General features: G+C 37.9%; 2 protein-coding genes across 3 annotated transcripts; one reads left to right on the forward strand and one right to left on the reverse strand.

Annotated features, from left to right (window-relative positions):
* Nucleotides 1–144: 144 nt before the first annotated feature.
* LOC109050123 (ras-related protein Rab-3A-like) lies at nt 145–16,696 on the forward strand. Its single transcript, XM_019067791.2, has 5 exons — nt 145–279; nt 9,369–9,596; nt 12,691–12,809; nt 13,636–13,760; nt 14,211–16,696. The coding sequence occupies exons 2-5, from the start codon at nt 9,369–9,371 to the stop codon at nt 14,399–14,401; spliced, it is 663 nt and encodes a 220-aa protein (XP_018923336.1). The 5' UTR covers nt 145–279; the 3' UTR covers nt 14,402–16,696.
* Nucleotides 15,188–20,264, reverse strand: LOC109050124 (U6 snRNA-associated Sm-like protein LSm4). 2 transcript variants are annotated; one of them, XM_019067793.2, is made up of 6 exons: nt 20,125–20,264; nt 19,564–19,605; nt 19,033–19,131; nt 18,689–18,890; nt 17,580–17,657; nt 15,188–17,300 (listed from the first exon to the last, which is right to left on the reverse strand). In XM_019067793.2, exons 1-6 carry the CDS (start codon nt 20,125–20,127, stop codon nt 17,296–17,298), a joined length of 429 nt encoding a protein of 142 aa, XP_018923338.1. In that variant the 5' UTR covers nt 20,128–20,264; the 3' UTR covers nt 15,188–17,295. The 2 variants fall into 2 exon arrangements, with proteins under 2 accessions (XP_018923338.1, XP_018923337.1); XM_019067792.2 differs by having other exon boundaries at nt 17,288–17,657.
* Nucleotides 20,265–20,315: the final 51 nt, after the last annotated feature.

A 20,315-nucleotide genomic window follows, 5' to 3' on the forward strand; every position in this document is an offset into this window, starting at 1 on the left:
GTGTCAGCTGCTCATTTTCTGCGACCATTTTTATTGATTAATTATGGAGAGACCAAAGCCACGCTTCTAAATAATGAATGGTGCTGGTTTTAATGCTTCTTGAATATTTAACGTCCTGTGGGTGGGACTGCATTGTTAGCGTTAGTTCTCCGAGCCGTCAATCAAAGCTCTGACCCCGCCCCCCTTGCCGTCACACGCCTTTCGAGTGACGTCAAAGTGTCTGCAGGTGTTGGAAGAGGCGCAGTATTGGCGTAAGTGACGCTTAACACGGCTTTTACGGTAAGACAACGGCAGCGATATGCGTTTTAAATACTTTGCGCTAAATTATTTGTAATATTTACTGTATGTGTGTATTTTTCGCCGGGAAAGCTGCGAAAAATGAGCCCAAAGTACGAAGAATAACCTTCATCTGACATGGACATCGCGCATATATGCTTCTATTTATACTCCCCATCAAAGACACATCTGCCACATAGCCTTTGAAGCCTTGGCATTGCATTGCACGGATTCGAAAGATTGTTTGCCTCTTCGTCTTTTATATATCTAAATAATAATAATAAATCGTTGTGTTCTTTAGCATAATCTCAGAAGATGGTGAATCAAGTGAAAATATCCTCCGCAGCAGCAATGTTGCATGTACATTCGCTGTTGCCTATTATGTAAGGATGCTCTGATATTTTACTGGCCATCATTTTACTTTAATATTATATACTGTATTATATAATTTTACTGTGTAATTACTGTGTAATATAAAACTCTAGTATAACATTGTATAGGCTATGTCTCATCAAATCATTCATGATATCGCAGACGCGTTTTGTTGCGCTAGTCTATGATATTGTCCTCCATCATTCAGCAAAACTGCTGTTATTAGTCATTATGTTCTGGATGCTTTGGACCATTTTCTCACGTTCGGTACTGTATATATTCGGTTGCTTTGTTCATAAAGGTTTTAAACTGGCTTGATGGTCTTTGGAGCTGATCTTTTGGCTGGTATCAGAGTGGTTTTGGTGACTACAGCTGGTCAGGCTGTGAGACCAGCAAACCATCTTAGACTGGTGTTTTGTTTTATATGGGTTATCTGACTAGTATTTCAAATTATAATTTTGAAGCAAATCAGCTTGACGGTCCTTGGACAGCGCAGCTCTGACCACACGATGTCCAGTGCTGTCAGTCTTGATTACACTGACTTTTGCATTATTGAGGATTTGAGTCTAAAGGAAGAGAAAAGCACTCTCTAGAGCAGAGTGCTTATTGCTGAAACCATTTTATTTTATTTTATTTTTTTTATAACAGTATAGCAATAAAGATGTGCTCCACCCCCCTCCCCAAAGTGGTCTGGCAGTCTGTTTTTGTTAGGCTGAAAGAGCAGCTGGTCTAAAATTTAGCCTCTATTTTAGTTTGCTGGAGTTATCAGGAGAGATGCTGACTTTATGCTTTGGTGCTCTGCAAATCTTTCAGACACACCAGACCAGACACAGTGTACAGAATCGCAGATCTGCTCCCAGGGTCTCCAGAGGAGAAGCCTTTTTGTCGAGTTTATGCTGCGTCTGGTGCAATTTGCTTTGATTGTGATAAACATACATAGAACCAGGCCAACGCTGAAGTTAATTAAACTTCTAAAAATGTCTAATACCAGTTAGGATATGAACATTCAGTTTTCCTTTCAACCATCCTATGAGTTCTCTATCTAAAGATCATGTTGCCCTAAACCTGAATACAATGCAAATCTCTGATCCCAATGAGCCTTTTGAGTCCAATTGTCTCTGTTCAGAATGAATTCCGGGTTCTGCTGTCCAGTACATATTGTATGGACACTTATTATGTGGCATCCAGTTATGCAGTGGAATATTTTTATTAAAAAAATAATAATTTACTCTGTCATGTTTATCCAAACTTTGTAACTTTATCACATGGATCACTTCAGTTTTATTGTAATTGCATGGAAATGAGCAACCTGCATATTCTTCAAAATTTTTCCTTTTGTGTTACACAGACTTGAAGGAATTTTCATATTAACATAGTCTGTTAAAATTATGACTTAAGACATGTTAAATATCACAGCTGACATTACGGTTGTCTCTGGAATTGTAAGGTCAAAATATGTTGCATTGTAGAATATACTATCAAACAGTCTTGTTCTTTTGTGCACTGTGCACAGTATGTATACTATATAGTGTAAAAAAAAAACTACATGTACATATTGTGCGGATAGATAGATAGATTTCTGAAGGATCATGTGATAGTGAAGACTGGAGTAATGATGCTGAAAATTCAGCTATGCATCACAGGAATGCATTTAAAAAGTAAAAATGTTAAATATATATTTTACTGCATTTCTGATCAAATGCAGCTTTTCTAAGCATAGAAGACTTCATTTAAAAACATTAAAAAAAATTGCATACCGTTCCGAATATATTCCAGCATCTTTAAACACTTAAGTAAGTTGTGTCTCTAGTTAGTGTCATACACATGTATGACACAACTTTCTTGAGACAAACATCACTCTAATTTGACATTTTACTGCCTCTATCAGAATGAGCTTTATATAAAGGTGGAATGGCCAGTTAGTCCTCATGAGAAGTAGAACCTTTCCGAGAAATCCTGATAAGAATCAAACATCTGTCCTTGTCAATGTGCTTGCAGTGTTTCATCTCTTCAGCATTTTCTTTTATAGCTAGGCTAAATGTGTCTGTCAGACATCCGTGAGTTCTGATTATTGCTTTTCACTTGATCCCAATCTGTTTTTCCATGCTCTGTTGAGTCACTGCAATAAATAGAGCATGGAAACTCATGTTACATTTGTCCTCCAGATCTCTAACTCTCTTTATCTCTTTCTTCCCTGCTCACCTTCAATATCCGGCCTGGTATTATACAGAAAAGATTAATGAGTAATCAAAGTTAACCTAATAGTTCACCCAAAAATTTAAATGAGCTGAAAATCCATTCATCGTCAAGCCATTTAAGATGCAGATGAGTTTGTATATTTATCAGAACAGATTTGGAGAAATTTAGCGTTGCATTACTATCTCACCAATGGATCCTCTGCAGTGAATGGGTGCCATCAGAATGAGAGTCCAAACAGCTGATAAAAACATCACAATAATCCACAAATAATCCACATGACTCCAGTCCATCAATTAACATCTTAATCTAAGACTTTTTTAACTTTAAACTGTTATTTCAGGCTAAAATGCAATTCCTACATCCATAATAACACTTCCTCCAGTGGAAAAGTAATCTCGTCTGAATCAGGAGAGAAATATGCACAGACCAAGCACTGTTTATGAGTGAAAACAGTTCAAAAGAGTTCTAAACAATTATGTGGGTGGATTTTAATGTGAGAGGACAACAGGGAATGGGCTGTTTCACTGGAGGAAGTGTTACTATGGATTATGGACTTAATTTGTCTGGAAGCGACAGTTTGAAGATAAAAACACCTTGATTGATTTGTTTTATACAAATATGAAGCTTTTTACTTGCTTTGTTAATGGATGGACTGGAGTCGTGTGGATTATTTTTGGATTATTGTGATGTTTTTATCAGGTGTTTGGTCTATCATTCTGATGGCACCCATTCACTGCAGATGATAAATTGGTGAGCATGTGATGTAAAGTTAAATTTCTCCAAACCTGTTCTGATGAAGAAACAAACTCATCTACATCTTGGAAAACCTGAGGGTGAGAACATTTTATTCAAACTTTCATTTTTGGTTTTCTCTTTAAGATATTAATAGCAATTTAATGTATTTTAAACTATTACAGCCATAAAGGTACACAGTCACTAATTATAATGATCATTACAGCAGCTCATGTGAACTTCAGACGGACAGTAGGAGTCACCGCTGTTGTCACTTTCTGATGGAGGTGTTAAAAAGACGATGTTTTGTATTCAGAAGGTTCTGTGCCAAATATTGATCTGACACCAAAAGAAAATGTACGAATAATGCCATGGCCTGGCAGACACGCAGACGTTTCATTGTTCCGAGTTCCTTGCTTGACTGATTTTCAGTAGCTGGTGACTCTACTTCTGCTGTTTGGTCACAGGTCTCAATGGATGAGTGACAGATAGTAAAAAGGACAAAGATTCACTAAGCCAAAATCAATCCAAATAAACAGTCATTGTGAAGTAGAGCTTTTGCATGGTCTGCCATCCTCAGCAAGCTCCTAAATGTACTAAATCACAATGGTTGTGTTCCAAAACCTAGTTAGCTGCCTTGCTGTCTGCTCACTACATAAGCAGCTATGTAGGAAAGCTCTATTCATAGGCTGCAATTCCATATGTCATACAAATAGTGCTCATGTGAGTTGTGTTAGAGTTTGCATGTTGCTAACAACTTAATACCAAAAACATCTCTGTTACACAAGGTAAACCTCATTCCCTGATAGAGGAAACGGAAAAGTGTAACGGAATGACAGTATCGGGGCCATCCTTGAAAGCCCCAATCACCTCTGAGAGTATCAGAAAAGGCCAATGAAAATTGGAGTGCAGAATTTGCATGCAAGGCCACACCCATAAAAATGGATAGGCTATATAAAGCCGGCTGCGTGCAAGCTGCACGTCAGTTTTGTCCTGAGGCGCCGAGGTAGAGTCTTGGCCACATTATTGGTCAGCACAGAGTTGTTGCCAGCAGGACACATTTCTCCATTCCCTCCATTAGGGAACGAGAGTTACCATACACAACCGAGATGTTCCCTTTCTGTCATTCAATCCGACGTGTGTTGGAACGACAGTATGGAGGTCCCTATTCTAAGACACAACTACTGCACTGTCACGAGATAATGCGGACTTGAATCTGCCAACAGCAAGTGCAACAACGCTGACTCATAGCCTTCCAACACCCAGGGTAGGTAACCTCAGGTTTCCTTCACTGAACACTACTCACCACAAGAGGTCACTGCAGCTGTGGGGCCTCTTCTGATTTGTAAAAGGCAGCAAGCCTAAGCTTGAAAAGTGTACAGCTCGCAAACACCTGGTTGTTAACTTTAGAAAGCATTCTCTTTCCCAAAGGGACAAGAACGCTACGAAGACCACATCCTACCCGAAGGGGAGGTATCATGTGAAAATACACCTAAAGCCTCCCCAGAGGGGAGTGCTACATATGGAGGTATCTGTGGTGGGCTCCACTGAAGTTTAACAGCATGTAAAATGGCAGAAATTAAACAATTCCCGGGTGGAGGGAATGGAGACATGTGTTGCGCTGGCCACAACTCTGTGCTGACTGCTGATGAGGCCAAGACGCTACCTCAGATCCTCAGAACAAAACTGAAGTACAGCTTTCAAACAGCCGGCCTTATATACGGGTGTGGCCTTGCATGCAAATTCCGCATGCCAAAGAATTTCATTGGCATTTTCTGATACTCTCAGAGGTGATTGGGGCTCTTAAGGACAGTCCCCAAACTCATTCAGACACACGTCTCCGTTCCCTACATCAGAGAATGAGGGTTACCATACATAATCAAGATGTTTTTGGTATTATGTTGTTAGCTTAGCGACATTCAAACACTGTCTCTAATACTGGACTAGACCTAAGAGCGTTCTAGAACTAAGATTGCACATTATCACCTCAGAGGGGGGAAAGACACTATCTCAAAAACATTACATTCATCCAGTTCGTTGAGATCTTATCTGATATTACCAAAAACTCAAGACTAAACTGGTTACATTTGGAGATTGTAGAATTTCCAAAGGTGTTGGGTGTAGCCCAGTCCGCAGCTCTACATATGTCTGCTAACGAAGCACCATCTGCCAATGCCAAAGTGCCACGGGCGGAGTGCCAGATTGCCTGAAACTCTGAGTTCGGTCAACATAAATGTGCAGAGCACATACTGGACATAACAGAGACAAGACTAGGTTTCCCTCCTCTGCAGGAAATGCTTGCAGGTTCACCACTTGTTCCCTGAAGGAAGTAATGGGAACTTTGGGCACATATCCAGGCATGGGTCTCAAGATAATGTGGGTGAAGTCCAGTCCAAATTCTAGGCACGAATTACTAATTGAAAGAGCCTGTAGGTTCCCCACCCTCTTGAGAGACGTGAGCACAATCAGGAAGGCCAACTTTAGAGAGAGGGCCAGTGCATCTATGCCAAGAGGACCCTCAGTCAGGGAGTACCATAGAGCACAATGGGAGGATTCCTGGGAGGCAAAAGGGTCCACCTGAGCCTCACTGAATTTACTCCAAATCAGCTGGATCACTTGGAGATGGAGTCACTATTCTCCACGGAGCGTGACCTGTCGTGAAAGTGCATCAGCTCCAAAGGAGGAGATGGCAGGCGAGTTACGACATGTGACGACATGTGGATCCTGCCCTGGCAATTTATATATGCCCCTGTCGCTGTGTTGTCCATCCGGACTAACATGTGATTGCTCTGAATCAACGGCCGAAGCCTCCTCAGAGGCAACAGCACAGCCAGTAACTCCAAGCAGTTGATGTGCCAGTGCAGGTGAGGTTCTCTCCAGGAGCCTGAAACTGCATGCACGTTGCACACGGTGCCCCAGCCTGTCTTGGATGCATCTGTTGTGACAACACCACACCTAGACACCTAAAGGAACTCCTGCCCATAGAAACACAATGTCCAACCAAGGGCTGAAGAGGAGGCAACAGATCAGGCAACAGCGGAAGAGGAGGCAACAGCAATGTGTGCTATCATCTCATTCCATCTTGGGACTCGAGTCTGAAGCCAATGCTGTAGCGGTCTCATATGTATCAAACTGAGTGGCATGACCACTGCTGAAGATGCCATATGCCCCAGGAACTTCAGAAAGTATTTGTTCAAGACAAAAAAGAAAGTCTTGTGCAACTCAAAACTCAAGCAATTCAGCACTGACTGACTGAGCACTGTCTAGAGAAAGATGTGCTGTCATGGTGACCGTGTCCAACTCCACACAGATAAAAGAGATGCTCTGCAAAGAAGAGAGCTTGCTCTTCTCCCAGTTGACCCAAAATCCCAATTGGGCCAGGTCGCAAACCAACTCTTGGGACTGAGCTACAATCAGCCAGTCATCAAGGTCGTTGAGGATGGGACTGCCCTGTTCTGCCCTTTAGCAGGACCAGGTAGCTTGTGAAGGAGCCAAAAGCAGCACATTCCATGTGAGCTCCCCGTGCACTTCCGGGAAGAAGGGAACCAGGGGGAGGGCACTTGGCCAGTGCCTCCCGACCTTAGAAAACAATCATCCAACCGCGAGCGCTTGGCGGAGGGTGGTGGAACGTACTCCAACCCAATGCTTGCGGTGGCCTGGGCAAGCACAGCCACCAACTCCGTGTCAGACTCAGACTGGGCTGGAACACCTAAAGCCGGCAGCCCAGCAGTGTCCTCCACATCAGAAGGCGTGAGTCTACCCCCTATTGCTGCGAGGGAGACTTTATTCTCCTCCTGAGCTCCAAATGAGAAATTAAGTTCACCTGTGGATGAGACGCCTAACTCATCCAAAAACTCAACTGGGGGAACAGAGCTTGCTGGGGAATGAGAGGTTTGTGAGGACATACCTGGCGGATGCACTTCCATTGAAGCCCCCCAGTTTGCCCTCAGTGCTCACCGCTGAGGCCTTGTGCCTGGAGGTAGAAGGACCAGAACGGGGAGCATCTGAGGAGGCTGTCAATCTCCTCCTTGAGAATACATATGAGAGCCACGACCTCAACATTCCAATGGTCATGATCTTGCAATGAGAACATGATCCACCCACGAAGGCTGCTTAATCGTGAGCTCGGCCCAAACACAGAATGCAGCGATCATGCCTGTCGGAGGGAGAGCGAAATCTCCCGCATCCAGAAGAACACGCACGGAATGGCATGTTTAAAAGATGCAAACTGCTGTGTAAATGCTCTTTTAGAGGAAATTTACTCTTGATAGATAAAAATTTTGCTCTTAATAGCCACCAACACACCCAGGGCAATCGTCACACACTTATCTGTGCAGCAGGAGATAGACCACTGAATTTGCTGTATAATCCGGTGGTATATTGAGGTGATCGGAAAAGCTTGGTTCTCATATGAGACGCGCTGTTCTGGCTCCAAAAAACAAAGCTGAAGTGCAGCTTGCAAGCATTATATACCCGCATATATAGGTGTGGCCTCGCATGCAAATTCTACAAGCCAATTTTCATTGGGCTTTTCTGATACTCACAGAGGTGATTGGGGCTCTCAAGGAGGACCCCCATACTGTCTTTCCAACACATGACAGAGTGAATGACAGAAAGGGAAAAGTATACACCACAAGATGGTTCACATGTATTACAATAACTGGGAGAAAATGACTCACGCTCTGCACTGCTGTTTTCTGTAACACCACATTTAAGAGCGTCAAAACTGCACATGCTTGAATTTTGTGATAAATTGGACATTATTTGAGCGATGCAACTTTGTTTCTTAAGTGAAGGAAAACTGCAGACCTGGCAACCCTGCCATGAACTACAGGTGATATATAGGGTCAAATAGAATCTGCACGGTTTTCTTTTTCTTTTTTAGATTGCATTTAAATTTAAATTCTAAAATAAAAAAAATTACATTAAAAATGCTTTATTGGCATGACTAAAAAAATACAATATTGTCAAAGCTTGGTATATATGTAGAGCAACATAATAATAATGAAAAGATCAAAATAATAGAAGACAACATTATAACAATTTAAACTTAAATAAACAGTGTAACAAATTGAATGAACATTTGAGTTAACATCCCTCTCCTAGTACTGTCTTTATTTATTCCTCTTCAGTCATGGCTGTAATGTTCTTTATGATGATTGTGAATTTGTCCATGTATAGGTCTTATTGATTTAAATTTGTAACAGTGAAGTTGGAAGTGTGTCTCTGTCTCGATATCTCATTTAAGACTTAACAATGTTTGACAGCCCTATTTTGAGACATTGAATATATATATATATATATATATATATATATATATATATATATATATATTTATATTTATATATATATATATATATTTATATTTACTCCCACCACCTATTTTTTTGAGCCTTTTTTTTTTTTTGAGCCTTTTGATTGACATGATATAATTGGCTGTTTTTAAAGAATTGGCCAATGGCTGAAAGTGCAGATAATTGCTTTTATCCGCTGATACCGATTATTGGCCGATACATCGGTGCATCCTACTTAAGATCAAATGGAATTTGAACAGAAGAAGGTATCTTAGATGGAATTGTGATGTTGGTGCTTTACAGGGCTACAGTTCATGCTACCTATGTATTTTACTCTCAGTTTTCAATAGTTGAAAACATAATAATATTAGTTATGTTCTGAAATGTTTATGGTACATTTGGGAACGGGGTGGCGGGAATGGTTATAAACTGATGCCGCTATGGCCTAAATGCCACAAAATATGTCCAAACGTCCTCTTTTTCTATTTCCTCCAGATGGCTTCAGCTACAGATAACCGTTATGGACAAAAGGAGTCTTCAGACCAGAACTTTGATTACATGTTCAAAATCCTGATCATCGGAAACAGCAGTGTTGGAAAGACCAGCTTTCTGTTTCGTTATGCAGATGACTCCTTCACACCAGCATTTGTAAGCACGGTGGGCATCGACTTCAAGGTGAAGACCATCTACAGGAATGACAAGAGGATAAAGCTGCAGATCTGGGTGAGATCATGTTTCCCATCAGCTCATAAGTGGAACACATCTGTGCCAGTTTAAGGCCTTGTTGTGGTTATTGTTTAATGAAGACAGAGGTAAAAGTTGCTTTTCCGTTTTTGAATAATGGATCAATAAAAGTCAGCATTCTTGCTGTTTTCTTACTGGAAGGTCCATAGTAGGTGATCTGTTGAGATTTCACCGGTGTTTAAAGTCACTGATATTGATTGTCCGTCTCAGACCTATAAATCTCATTTAAATGTCAGAAACAGAGCTGTGGCTTAATGGGCAGGAACCATCATGGACCCATCGAGTTTAACAGCATGTAAAATGGCAGAAATTAATTGTGATAGAAATGCCATAAACATAAACATTTTAAATCAACCAATAGAGCAAAAAATCAACCAATTAAGCTGTTGTGGTTTAATAGAGAAATGTTGTGGTCTACATTAAAATATATATATATATATATATATTTAGGCCTAAATTTAAGATTTATGTTATTTGAATTGCATATAAAATTTCCATCCATTTAGATTTCAAAGGTTTAACATAAACAAACTAATAAACTTAATGTGATGCATTATTTGTCAATTAAACAAAAATTAAACTAGTAACATTTCTCTAATAGTGCTAATCTACTGAATGTGTTGAAAACACAATAACCAGGTTTATATATTTATTAATCAATCCGATTTGTTTCAATCTCATACATTTGAACTAACTGAATATTGCTTGTTTCACAGCTAGCCACAAACAAATGTAATTGTTTTCACAATGAACATATTTATGCAGATTTTCAGCATTAATTGGATTTTTGGATTTTCATTTTAATTATTGCATTTTAAATTGAAAAACATTTATTCAAATGAAATCAAGAGTCAAAAATAAACTATGCCAGGATTTCTGGAGTGCAGAAATCTTACTGGTACAGAAATACAGAGTGAGAGAGAGAGAGAGAGAAAGAGGGTCAATAGCCAATAGGTTTGGGGAGGTTTGCTGATGTGCTAGATGAGTAACCAATCAGAATCTCTTGTGATGTATGCGGACCCCTCCCCCAGTGCCTTAAATTTCCCTCTGGTGGAAGACAACCCTCCCCCACCCCACAGACCCGAGCAAATCCACACACACACCATCTTTACCATGGTTAAAATATAGAGTTCTGCATCATGCAGTGTAGGGTACAAAAGACATGAACATTTGGCTATATTCAGAACGGAATACTTGCCATTTATCGAATACCACATAAAATGTAGTATATAATCCCACTATATCTTAAAAATAGTGTAATGCAATGATGAATGTATCAGACAGTACTATGCTACATTGTCACATGACCTCAAGCATGATTCACAGAGTGGTGTCCAGTTGTCATCTTGGAAATATAAGGGTTTTTTTGGACTAAAACAGGTTGTTAAGCTTTTAGACAAAATATATTTAAAATATATATATATATAAAATTACAAATGTTAAAATATTGATAGACTGTAATGTGAATCAATGAGATCTTTATAACAGTATAACTTTCTTAAAATGCTTATAAATATCAGTTGTCACTCTATATTTCCTGTTAATGTCTTAGTAAGATGGTATTTAAATGATTAGTTTTATTATCAACGCTCTGTAGTTTCAAAACATTTAATGCAATGCAATACAGTGAGTAATACAATACAGTGTTTGTCTTGAAATATTAACAGATTTTCAGATATTTAAGATTTTCCTATGTTTGCTTAATAAAAATCATTAAAGATTGGCCTTCTGTGTCAAATATTCAGGGTTAATCAAATTTTGTGTAAAAACGTCTGATCAAGTCATGTCCCAAGAGATGCTAGGAATTGCAACTGATATTGCTTACAGTTCATTCATCACAAAAGAAATGGAAGGTCTAATCAAGCACATTGCATTGTGGTATTTTATTTTTTATTCAGTGGCGAAAATGAGCTTCCATAGGTTTTTGCTTAGCATGGATGCAAAATTGAATTTGAACATAAAGGTGCTTGTTTCCCATAATGCTCTGTATGGTTCAGGGACAGTGTAACAGAAAAAAGAAACTCTACGCTGGTTTGCAGCATACAGTTGAAAAGATGCTATATAACTAAGGTATCAGATTCAAGAGCCAGACATAGGTTTGCAGTCTCACAGATCTTTTGGTATATTAATAGGTCCATCAGTGCTGCTCACTAGACACCATTTTGACCACATGAAGTCTCTTAGAGGTTACACTGATTATGAGGATTTAGTCTGTTGGTTTATTTTAGTAGGATTAGGCGGATGCGTGATGTATCATGATTCCTACCTATAGTAAAGCTCATAAGTCTGTCAACCTAATGTTTCTCTCAGAAAGTATTTTGTGGTTCAGTCAGCTTGAGTTACTCAAATGTAAGCAAAGAAATATAAAACATCCACTCCAAATACTGAAGGAGTTAGTACATAAGAAATACTTTGGTACGTAAACTCAAAAAACATACTGAAGTGGTATAAGATTTCTCACAAAAAAAAAAAAAAAAACTTTTAGCAACCAAAAAAGTGCAAAGTGCTCAGTGCAAACTAAAGACTGGTTCCTTCTATGTTCTTGCAGGATTTGAAATTTGAAATTTGAAATCCATTTTCTTCCTCCTTTTTTAAAAAGCTGTAGTTTGTTGTCAGCACCTAGACAAGCTCTTGTTTGGCCTCCTGCATAAGTCAGGCCTCTAATGACTGAACCGAGTGTGTTCATAATTAACAGGCTCATTTCTCTGGTGCAGTGTTGCAGAGATCAGTTCCTTACATAGTGGATGCTTATTGTTTTACTCGCACTCAAGTTTCTTGAACGGAGTAGCTACAGGTTAAAAGCGAAACCACGGCTAAATCCTGTTTTCCTGGTTATGTGAAAACAAAAGTGCTGGGGGTCATTGAAGGAATATTAAAGAAAAAATACTTTTATTCAGCAAAACTGAATAAAAACATTAAAATCTTAAACTATTAATTATAATAGTATGTTCATACTGTAATGGCGTGATTTGATCTAACAAACAAATGCATATTCTGTATATTTTAAATGTAAATGATTGGTTTTGCATTTGTTCCTATTTCATCTTGTGCATTACTGGCTGTTCCTTCACAGGACACTGCGGGACAGGAACGCTACAGAACCATCACCACCGCCTACTACCGCGGAGCCATGGGCTTCATCCTCATGTATGACATCACCAACGAGGAGTCTTTTGCTGCTGTGCAGGACTGGTGAGTTCACTAAACATGCGAAACTGCATGTTCTTTGTGTCTCTGCACTAATGAATGGCGCAGTTCATCAACTACACAAACTCATACACACGTGGCGCTCGCTGTTTTCAGCATCTGCGTCTCGAGATACGAGTGATGAACACATGAACTTCATCTCCAGAGCTGCTCTGAGAGTCACTTCACCAGCTGTACACCGTTTTATTTGAGAAAAACTACCATTAAACACACACTGAAACTCAAAAATAAAAGTTTAACTTGAAGAAATTATGACAGAAATATATTAATATTGTATATTCAAATATACTTCTCAAAGTCATAATATTATACTTTTATTGTTATTGTTATTATAATAATTATTATTAAGGGATATCATACAACCAATATATATTTCTATCCAAGTTTTAAACAATTGTGTTTTGCAGTACTGCATTTGACAAAAAATAAAAAAATTGTTATAAATTAATTGTTATATTTTAATTTGATAACATTTTAAAGGTTTGAATGAATTTTTAACATTTAATAATTCATTTCATTAAACACCAGTTTTGATAATAAATTTGTATTTAATCATAAAACACAAGAAAAAAATAAAATAAAAAAACAGAATTTAGGAAAAAATAAATAAAGATAGCTACTCTGTAAAGTTTAATTGTGAATGTTCAAGGTTTGACAAACATGTGCAAAGCTTTTTTCTGCCCCATTAATGGTAAATGAATATTGTGTTAAATATTGATATCCTATGATATGGAAAAAAAATATTGTGATCATTTTTGACCAAATGCCCCAAAAGGGAAAACATTTAATCAAATCTGACTGTCTCCTGCAGGTCCACCCAGATTAAGACATACTCATGGGATAACGCTCAGGTGCTGCTTGTGGGCAACAAGTGTGACATGGAGGATGAGAGGGTTGTGGCCTCTGAGAGGGGACGACAGCTCTCCGAGCATCTCGGTAAGTCATGTTTCCAGGTTGGTGCAATATTTTCGAATATTCACAGCTATAATTTTAAATATATTAAAGGTAGGGAAATCTATTTTGGAGAGGCTAGCTATAGCAAGATAGCTTTGAAATAAAGATCCCCACCCTCCCTGCATAATCACTCTTCATGAAGCGTAATCCTAAATTTTAGCATTGCAATTTAAATTATTTGGCCATAATACATTTGGTATTATATTATGCATAGTCAGAAAGTAACATACATGTTAATAGTTGGATAAAACCTTCTAAATCAGATTTGAAATATTGTCTAAAAATTCAACAGAGAAGTTTGAGTCTGGAAAAGTATGGAATTTTTTATTTTTATTTTAAATGATAGAATGTGTAAATGTTGGCAGCTCACTTTTAGAACAGAGTTTTAGAACAAGGTCTTGGTCTTGACTTGGTTTTTTCTTTTATCCATAGGTTTTGAGTTTTTTGAGGCCAGTGCCAAGGACAACATTAACATTAAACAAACCTTCGAGCGGCTGGTGGACATAATCTGTGAGAAGATGTCAGAGAGCCTGGATGCCGCTGATCCTGCAGTGACGGGAGCCAAACAGGGGCCGCAGCTCACCGAGCAGCCCACCGCTCCGCACCAGGACTGCGCCTGCTGAAAACCCCACGGCTGTATCTGCACTGCCTCGCACCAACACACAAAAACAACAAGTTTAGGTATTTAAAAAGAACAAGAAACATAAAACCCTCAATTCCCTTACTGCCTCCTCTGGTCACACCCTCTAGCTCCTCCCCCTCCTCTCTGAATACTCATTTTGACATTTCAAACTTTGAAATGATTTTATTCAACGTGCAATCCATTCAATTTTAAAAGGAAAGCCTTAGTGCACTTTAAAGGGATAGTTCACCCAAAAATTAGAATTCTGTCATTGTTTACTCTCCCTCAAGTTGTTCCAAACAAAAGATATTTTGAAGAATGTTTAACCAAACAGTTGTTGTTCCCCTTTGACTCCCTTAGTATGGAAAAAATAGTAGACATTTTAGTTTAAATATTCTTCAAAATATCTTCTTTTATGTTCAGCAGAAGAAATTCATATAGTTGGGTGAACTATCCCTTTAAGGGTTTGATTAGGCCTGAAATTATGATTAAGCCCACATTATGTTTTAAGGACTTTATAATTAGGCCTATATTTAAATGTTAGGAGTGTGTGATTAGGCGTTAGTTTGGCATCTTTTTGTTTTCGATGACTTCATTTCACTTCATATTTTAACATTTTTCTTCTTCTACACTACCATATCCTTAAATTATTTATGAACAAATATGAAAAGAGAAATGGAGAGAGATTTCTGTATGTTTATTCCAAAAAAAGTGTACATAAATACAGTTCAGTATTTAAATAATACAGTTAGAAATACATATCTAAAATGTTTAGTTATTTTTGAAAAAAATTACCAATTCTGACAAATACAAAGAGAGTTAGAGAAGTCAGTTAATACTGTTTCCGTGGTAATTCTTTGCAGTGCTCGTCACAAACCTTTCTTGCTTATTTGTATCTGTGACATTGTATCTTGTTCACTGCCTTGCCTCATGTAACTTCAGTCCCGGGACTGAAGGCCAGATATCATACACAAACATTCCTTAATGTAAATTTGCATGGAAGGAAATAAAGCCATTTAGGCAAATAGTGGTAGGATTCCTTTCTCAATGCTTTGTTAGGTCTAGTCAAGTGTATTCCTAGTCAGAATCTGAGTTTGATTTGCAGCCATGCTGTTGCTTATTTCATTATAGCAGCAGAGCCATAAGCTCGACCTACGTACCATCAACAATATATGCGCTCTCAGAATTTAGCAAAAGTGGCTGAGATTTGACTGGCATTTCCCATAATGACTTTCTAGACTGGCGTGTCCTGTGTCCCGATGAGTATTAACGTTTACATGTGCAAGATCCTCCCTGATTATTCCTGCATATTTCCTTTGCTATTCTGTCTTCCTTTAGTGAAAACTTACTGTAAATACATTTGGTTTTATGTGTGGACTGTTGTACCGATTATGGGCTTTAATAAAAAAATCTAGGTGATATTAAGAAAAAAGCTACAGAAGAGGATATAAAGGATGTTGTTTCCCTGCTGTTGTGTATGCCTGCTTGTGAATGAATGTCACTTTATTACAGAGCAATATTGAAGAAAATACCTTTTCATGTGTTGCAGATTATTTACCGTTTTGTTAACATAAACAGAACATTTTTGTAGGATGTAATGGGAATGTGATTGTTTTATTGAGTGGATTAAATCCTAGTACTGTTGTAAACCAAAGCAGGCAGATAGACTGACCGTCACATCTACTGTGGAGCAAGTTTGCAGAAATTCAAACGCCTGACTGTATTTGTGGCATATGCTGTTCATTGTTAAAAAAAATGCTTGTGTTGAAATTAAAATGTTAAATTTAATGTAGATGTCAGCAGAGCCATTGCTACATTCACTAGGCCTGAGACAAGTTGTTTGTTGGTGGGTCCCCTCTCTTTTAGGCCTAATGAGCAGTTTATATAGACAAGAGGACCTTAGTGAGGCCCTCTCATGACCCTGGATATCAGAAATGAGAAGAGAATAAGTTTGAATCTTTATTAACGTCACAGCTCACCACGTAAGGTATCCGCTCCACGTTCAGATCAGTTTATCATTTATCACTAAAAGTTTGTTCTCCATTTCCTACATTTTTATCTAGAATTGTTCTTATTCATGCTTCATTGTGATTTTCTTTTTTTTTGTATTAGATTTTTTTGTTTTCTGATAATCAAGTGTAATGTACAAGGAAAAAACACTAATATGCAGTAGTAAATGTACTGTACTTACAATAAGGGGTTTGGTGTCAAAGTGTCCAGTGATGAAATTTACCAAATCAACTGTCTATGTTGTGAAAATGACTGAACTTATAAAAATAAAAGTTTGTGCTGTTTACTTGCGACTATGTTGCATCTTTGCCCGTGTTTGTGAATTTATTTAGTCAGCAGTAGTAGACCTATGTCAGGTTAGAAATGAAAACGAAGCTGTGTCTGTGAGGAACAGACTTAGTGTTTACAGTCTCAAAGGTCCTAGATCACGTAATTAGCCCAACTCAGGAGTATTTGTCTACTGAACAGGTTTTTTACTCCGGGAAAATGTTTCATCAGCTGAACAACCATCATGTTGTTAAAACAACAGTACAATCCATTGAATGTCCAATACGTCTATCCCTCACAGCCTCGTTCTTTCATTCCCGGCAAATATTTTACTTATTTACTCATTACTTTAGACTCACAGACATATCAACAGCAATTACAATATTTAACCAAAATTGTTTATTCACAAGTGCATTATACATAAGTTACACAATGGTTATATTTTAAAGCACAAATAAAACAAAACAAATTAAAACAGCAAATGTGAAAACATGCACCAAAATGTGAGAGAACAGAAAATAAAAACAACTTGGCGAAATTGGAGACCATCTTTACATCAACTTCAGAGAGATCCAGGACGCCCATTTCAAATGAAACTCACTCCTTTTTGGTTGATGATCAAACTGAGAAAGCAGATGACAGAAAAAGTATGAGATTGTCAAAAATTCACATGACAAAGGTTCTGTGTTTTTTCCATTAAGGGCGTTTACAACAAACTCAGTGCAAAAAAGTTATCGAACACAATGCTTGTAAATGAGTCTCTAAGAGAAAATACTCAACCGTACAATGTTAATGTGTGAATGTCAAGAGACCTGAAAAGGTGCTCGTGTCCAAAGGGAGTCAAACTTAAACTAACACATGAAAGAAGGATGTGTTTTGTATCTAGTGTTGGTTTTTGACACCTTGTGGTTTTCCAGGCTTTTTGTCTTGCTGTCCACGGCCAGTTCCCGGCATGCCTCTGCCACGGCCACCAAAAATACCTAAAAAGAAAAACTAAACAAGTCAACTACGTGCATGCATTTTGGAAACCATGACGGCAATGTTTAACCTGATAAAAGAAATTATGTAGCAAAAGCTGTTTATAACAACACTTATTTTTCATGCTCAAAAAGATAAAGATAACATCCATTTAAAAAAATTTTTTTATAAGAAAATAGCTTTATGATACAACAGGTCTTCAATATAAACTGTTACATGTAAACATATTGTTTCAGTATGTCTTTTATGTGTTTGTTTAAGGTTGAATTTAAATACAATACCGCCCATACTACTTCTAAACAGGATGTCTACTTCATGCATTGTGTGAAAATATGAAAAAAAAAAATTATGGTTCACATGCTTATATGGATCACTAATGGACCTTGGTGGCCATCTAGTGGAAAACTGCGCCCAAACTAAATATTACTGAAAGCTATTTTTTTTTTTAATATCAACCTGAAATTTGGAACACAGCTTGATTAGTTTTATGGCTTTGTCCTTCTTGCAGTTTTAGAGTCCAAAATATTTTGCAACAGATGTTTTATATAAAATATAAAACTGTAATTTTTTACTTTTTTTTCCCACTCTGATACTTGGAAGAGTATTGTTATATGCTCCATATTATCTATGTTCCAAAGTATTCAAGATTTACAACTATTTAAGTTAGAAATGTCATTTTGTGGTCTATGCCCAGTGGGACTGACAGTTAACAGGTTAAAAAGAAGATACTTTAAAGAATGTTTGTAACCAAACAGCTGACGGTAGCCATTAACTTCCATAGTATTTTCTTCCATACTATGGAAGTGGATGGCTACCGTCAACTGTTCAGTAACCAACAAAATATCTTCTTTTTAGTGTTTAACAGAAGATTGGAACTCATACAGGTTTGGAACAACTTGAGGGTGAGTGAACGATGACAGAATTTTCATTTTTGAATTTTAGAATTTAGAATTTTCATTGTCCCTTTAAGTTCACCCATAAATGAAACTTCTGTCCCTTATTTCTTTAACAAGGGCTCTGAAATGTGTCTGACCTCTGCCGGCTCCACCGCCTCTCCCAGGTACACCTGCTCTGCCCTTTCCCTGTGGCTTGTTCTGCTGCATGCCTCCCCGGCCACGCCCCTTTGATATCACTTCCTCTTTCACCATATCTATGATCTCATCAGGGATTCGTAAGTATTTAATGGTGCTTCCTCTGATGTAGCACTCTGGCATCCTCCAAAATTTATCTCCATCCTGCAATTCAGAGCAGGCAGAAACAACAATTACATTCCAGCGCAGACACAAATGCCATAATCACTCAATCACGTTTCTGCGATCAAAAACGTTTCAAATATTTCAAAGAACCCTGTATCTCGAGGAAAGCGGTTTTATTTACCCGTGAGGTGCAAATAACTTCTCTCAAATTGATGTTCATCCAGTTGTCACAGCTGACCAGATGGCCGTTGTACGTCTCACCATTCTTTAACTCCACCAGCTGAAAATAAAAGCAGACTAACTTATTAAACGCAATTTCTTTTTATTTGTTTTGCATAGTTGGTCCCTTATGAAAATGTAGTGTGGCAGTACAGTGATTGCATCAGATGGTATTCACTGCCTGACCCCTTTTCAGTGACCTTGGTTCTTTTTCTCATCTTCACCATATTTACAAAAATTCTTCAATTAATAGTTTTAAGCCAAACCAACCAGTATAACATTACAGACTCTGGTTTGAAAATACTTTAAGTGCTTGACTAAAAAAAACAAGTAGAAAAAAATAAATATAAAGTCAACATTTCAAAAACACTATGCGAAAACTTTGGAGTTGCATACTTTACATTTAATTTATTCAAGCAGGTGATGTAATCCTAAATCTCTCCACGTGTGTTCTGTTAACTGTTACACGTGATGTGAGCTGCCTCATACTCACCATAGGGTGGTTCTGTGCTGTCTTCAGTAAAGATAACGGGAGCTTGCAGAGAAGAAATCATCAAATGAACCATTGAGGGTGGTGATGATGACAATATTTTACATAAAAGCAAATGAAAGCTCTCCTCAGTGCTCTGGAAGAATTGTTTTTAATCATGATTACTCAATTAAGATTTTAAAAACATTAACAGAGATTGCAATCAAGAAACACAAGACCAGCAATTAATATAGAATTAATTATATAAGAATGATGGTGTCAAAATCTACTGACAGCCTTGTCAATGGATAACACATCATACAAATATTTCTTAGTGATGAGAGTAAATAGTGTGTAAAATAAAAGTCTTATATTCAGTTCGGAAACTATGTGAATCTATCCGGCTGTCATTTCAATAAATTTCGTTGGCATTAGACACTGAAAAGCCAAAAATTGTTGAGTATTAAAGTGCATCTCATGTGTCTGTAGTAATTTATAACGTGTTCCAGTAACCTGAGCGCAACTTCTCTAACACAGCAACTGAGCTCCAGTTTAACAAGCCTCGAGTTTAAAGACGTCGCTTACCATGTCAGCAGATCAGTCTCTTTTAAATCTCCAATCAAGTTTTAATCATCTAAAGTCTTCAATCACGAGGATTTGTTGTAAATCTTCTATGCAACACAAAGTGGTTTGTTGTACTGTTGTACATCCAGGTGAAAGCGGAGGTTGTCAAAATAAAAGCCCCCATACTAAATGTTGCTGCGATTTCTGCATTG

The sequence above is a fragment of the Cyprinus carpio genome, chromosome A11 (assembly GCF_018340385.1).
Source record: "Cyprinus carpio isolate SPL01 chromosome A11, ASM1834038v1, whole genome shotgun sequence".
Classification (NCBI taxonomy): domain Eukaryota; kingdom Metazoa; phylum Chordata; class Actinopteri; order Cypriniformes; family Cyprinidae; genus Cyprinus; species Cyprinus carpio.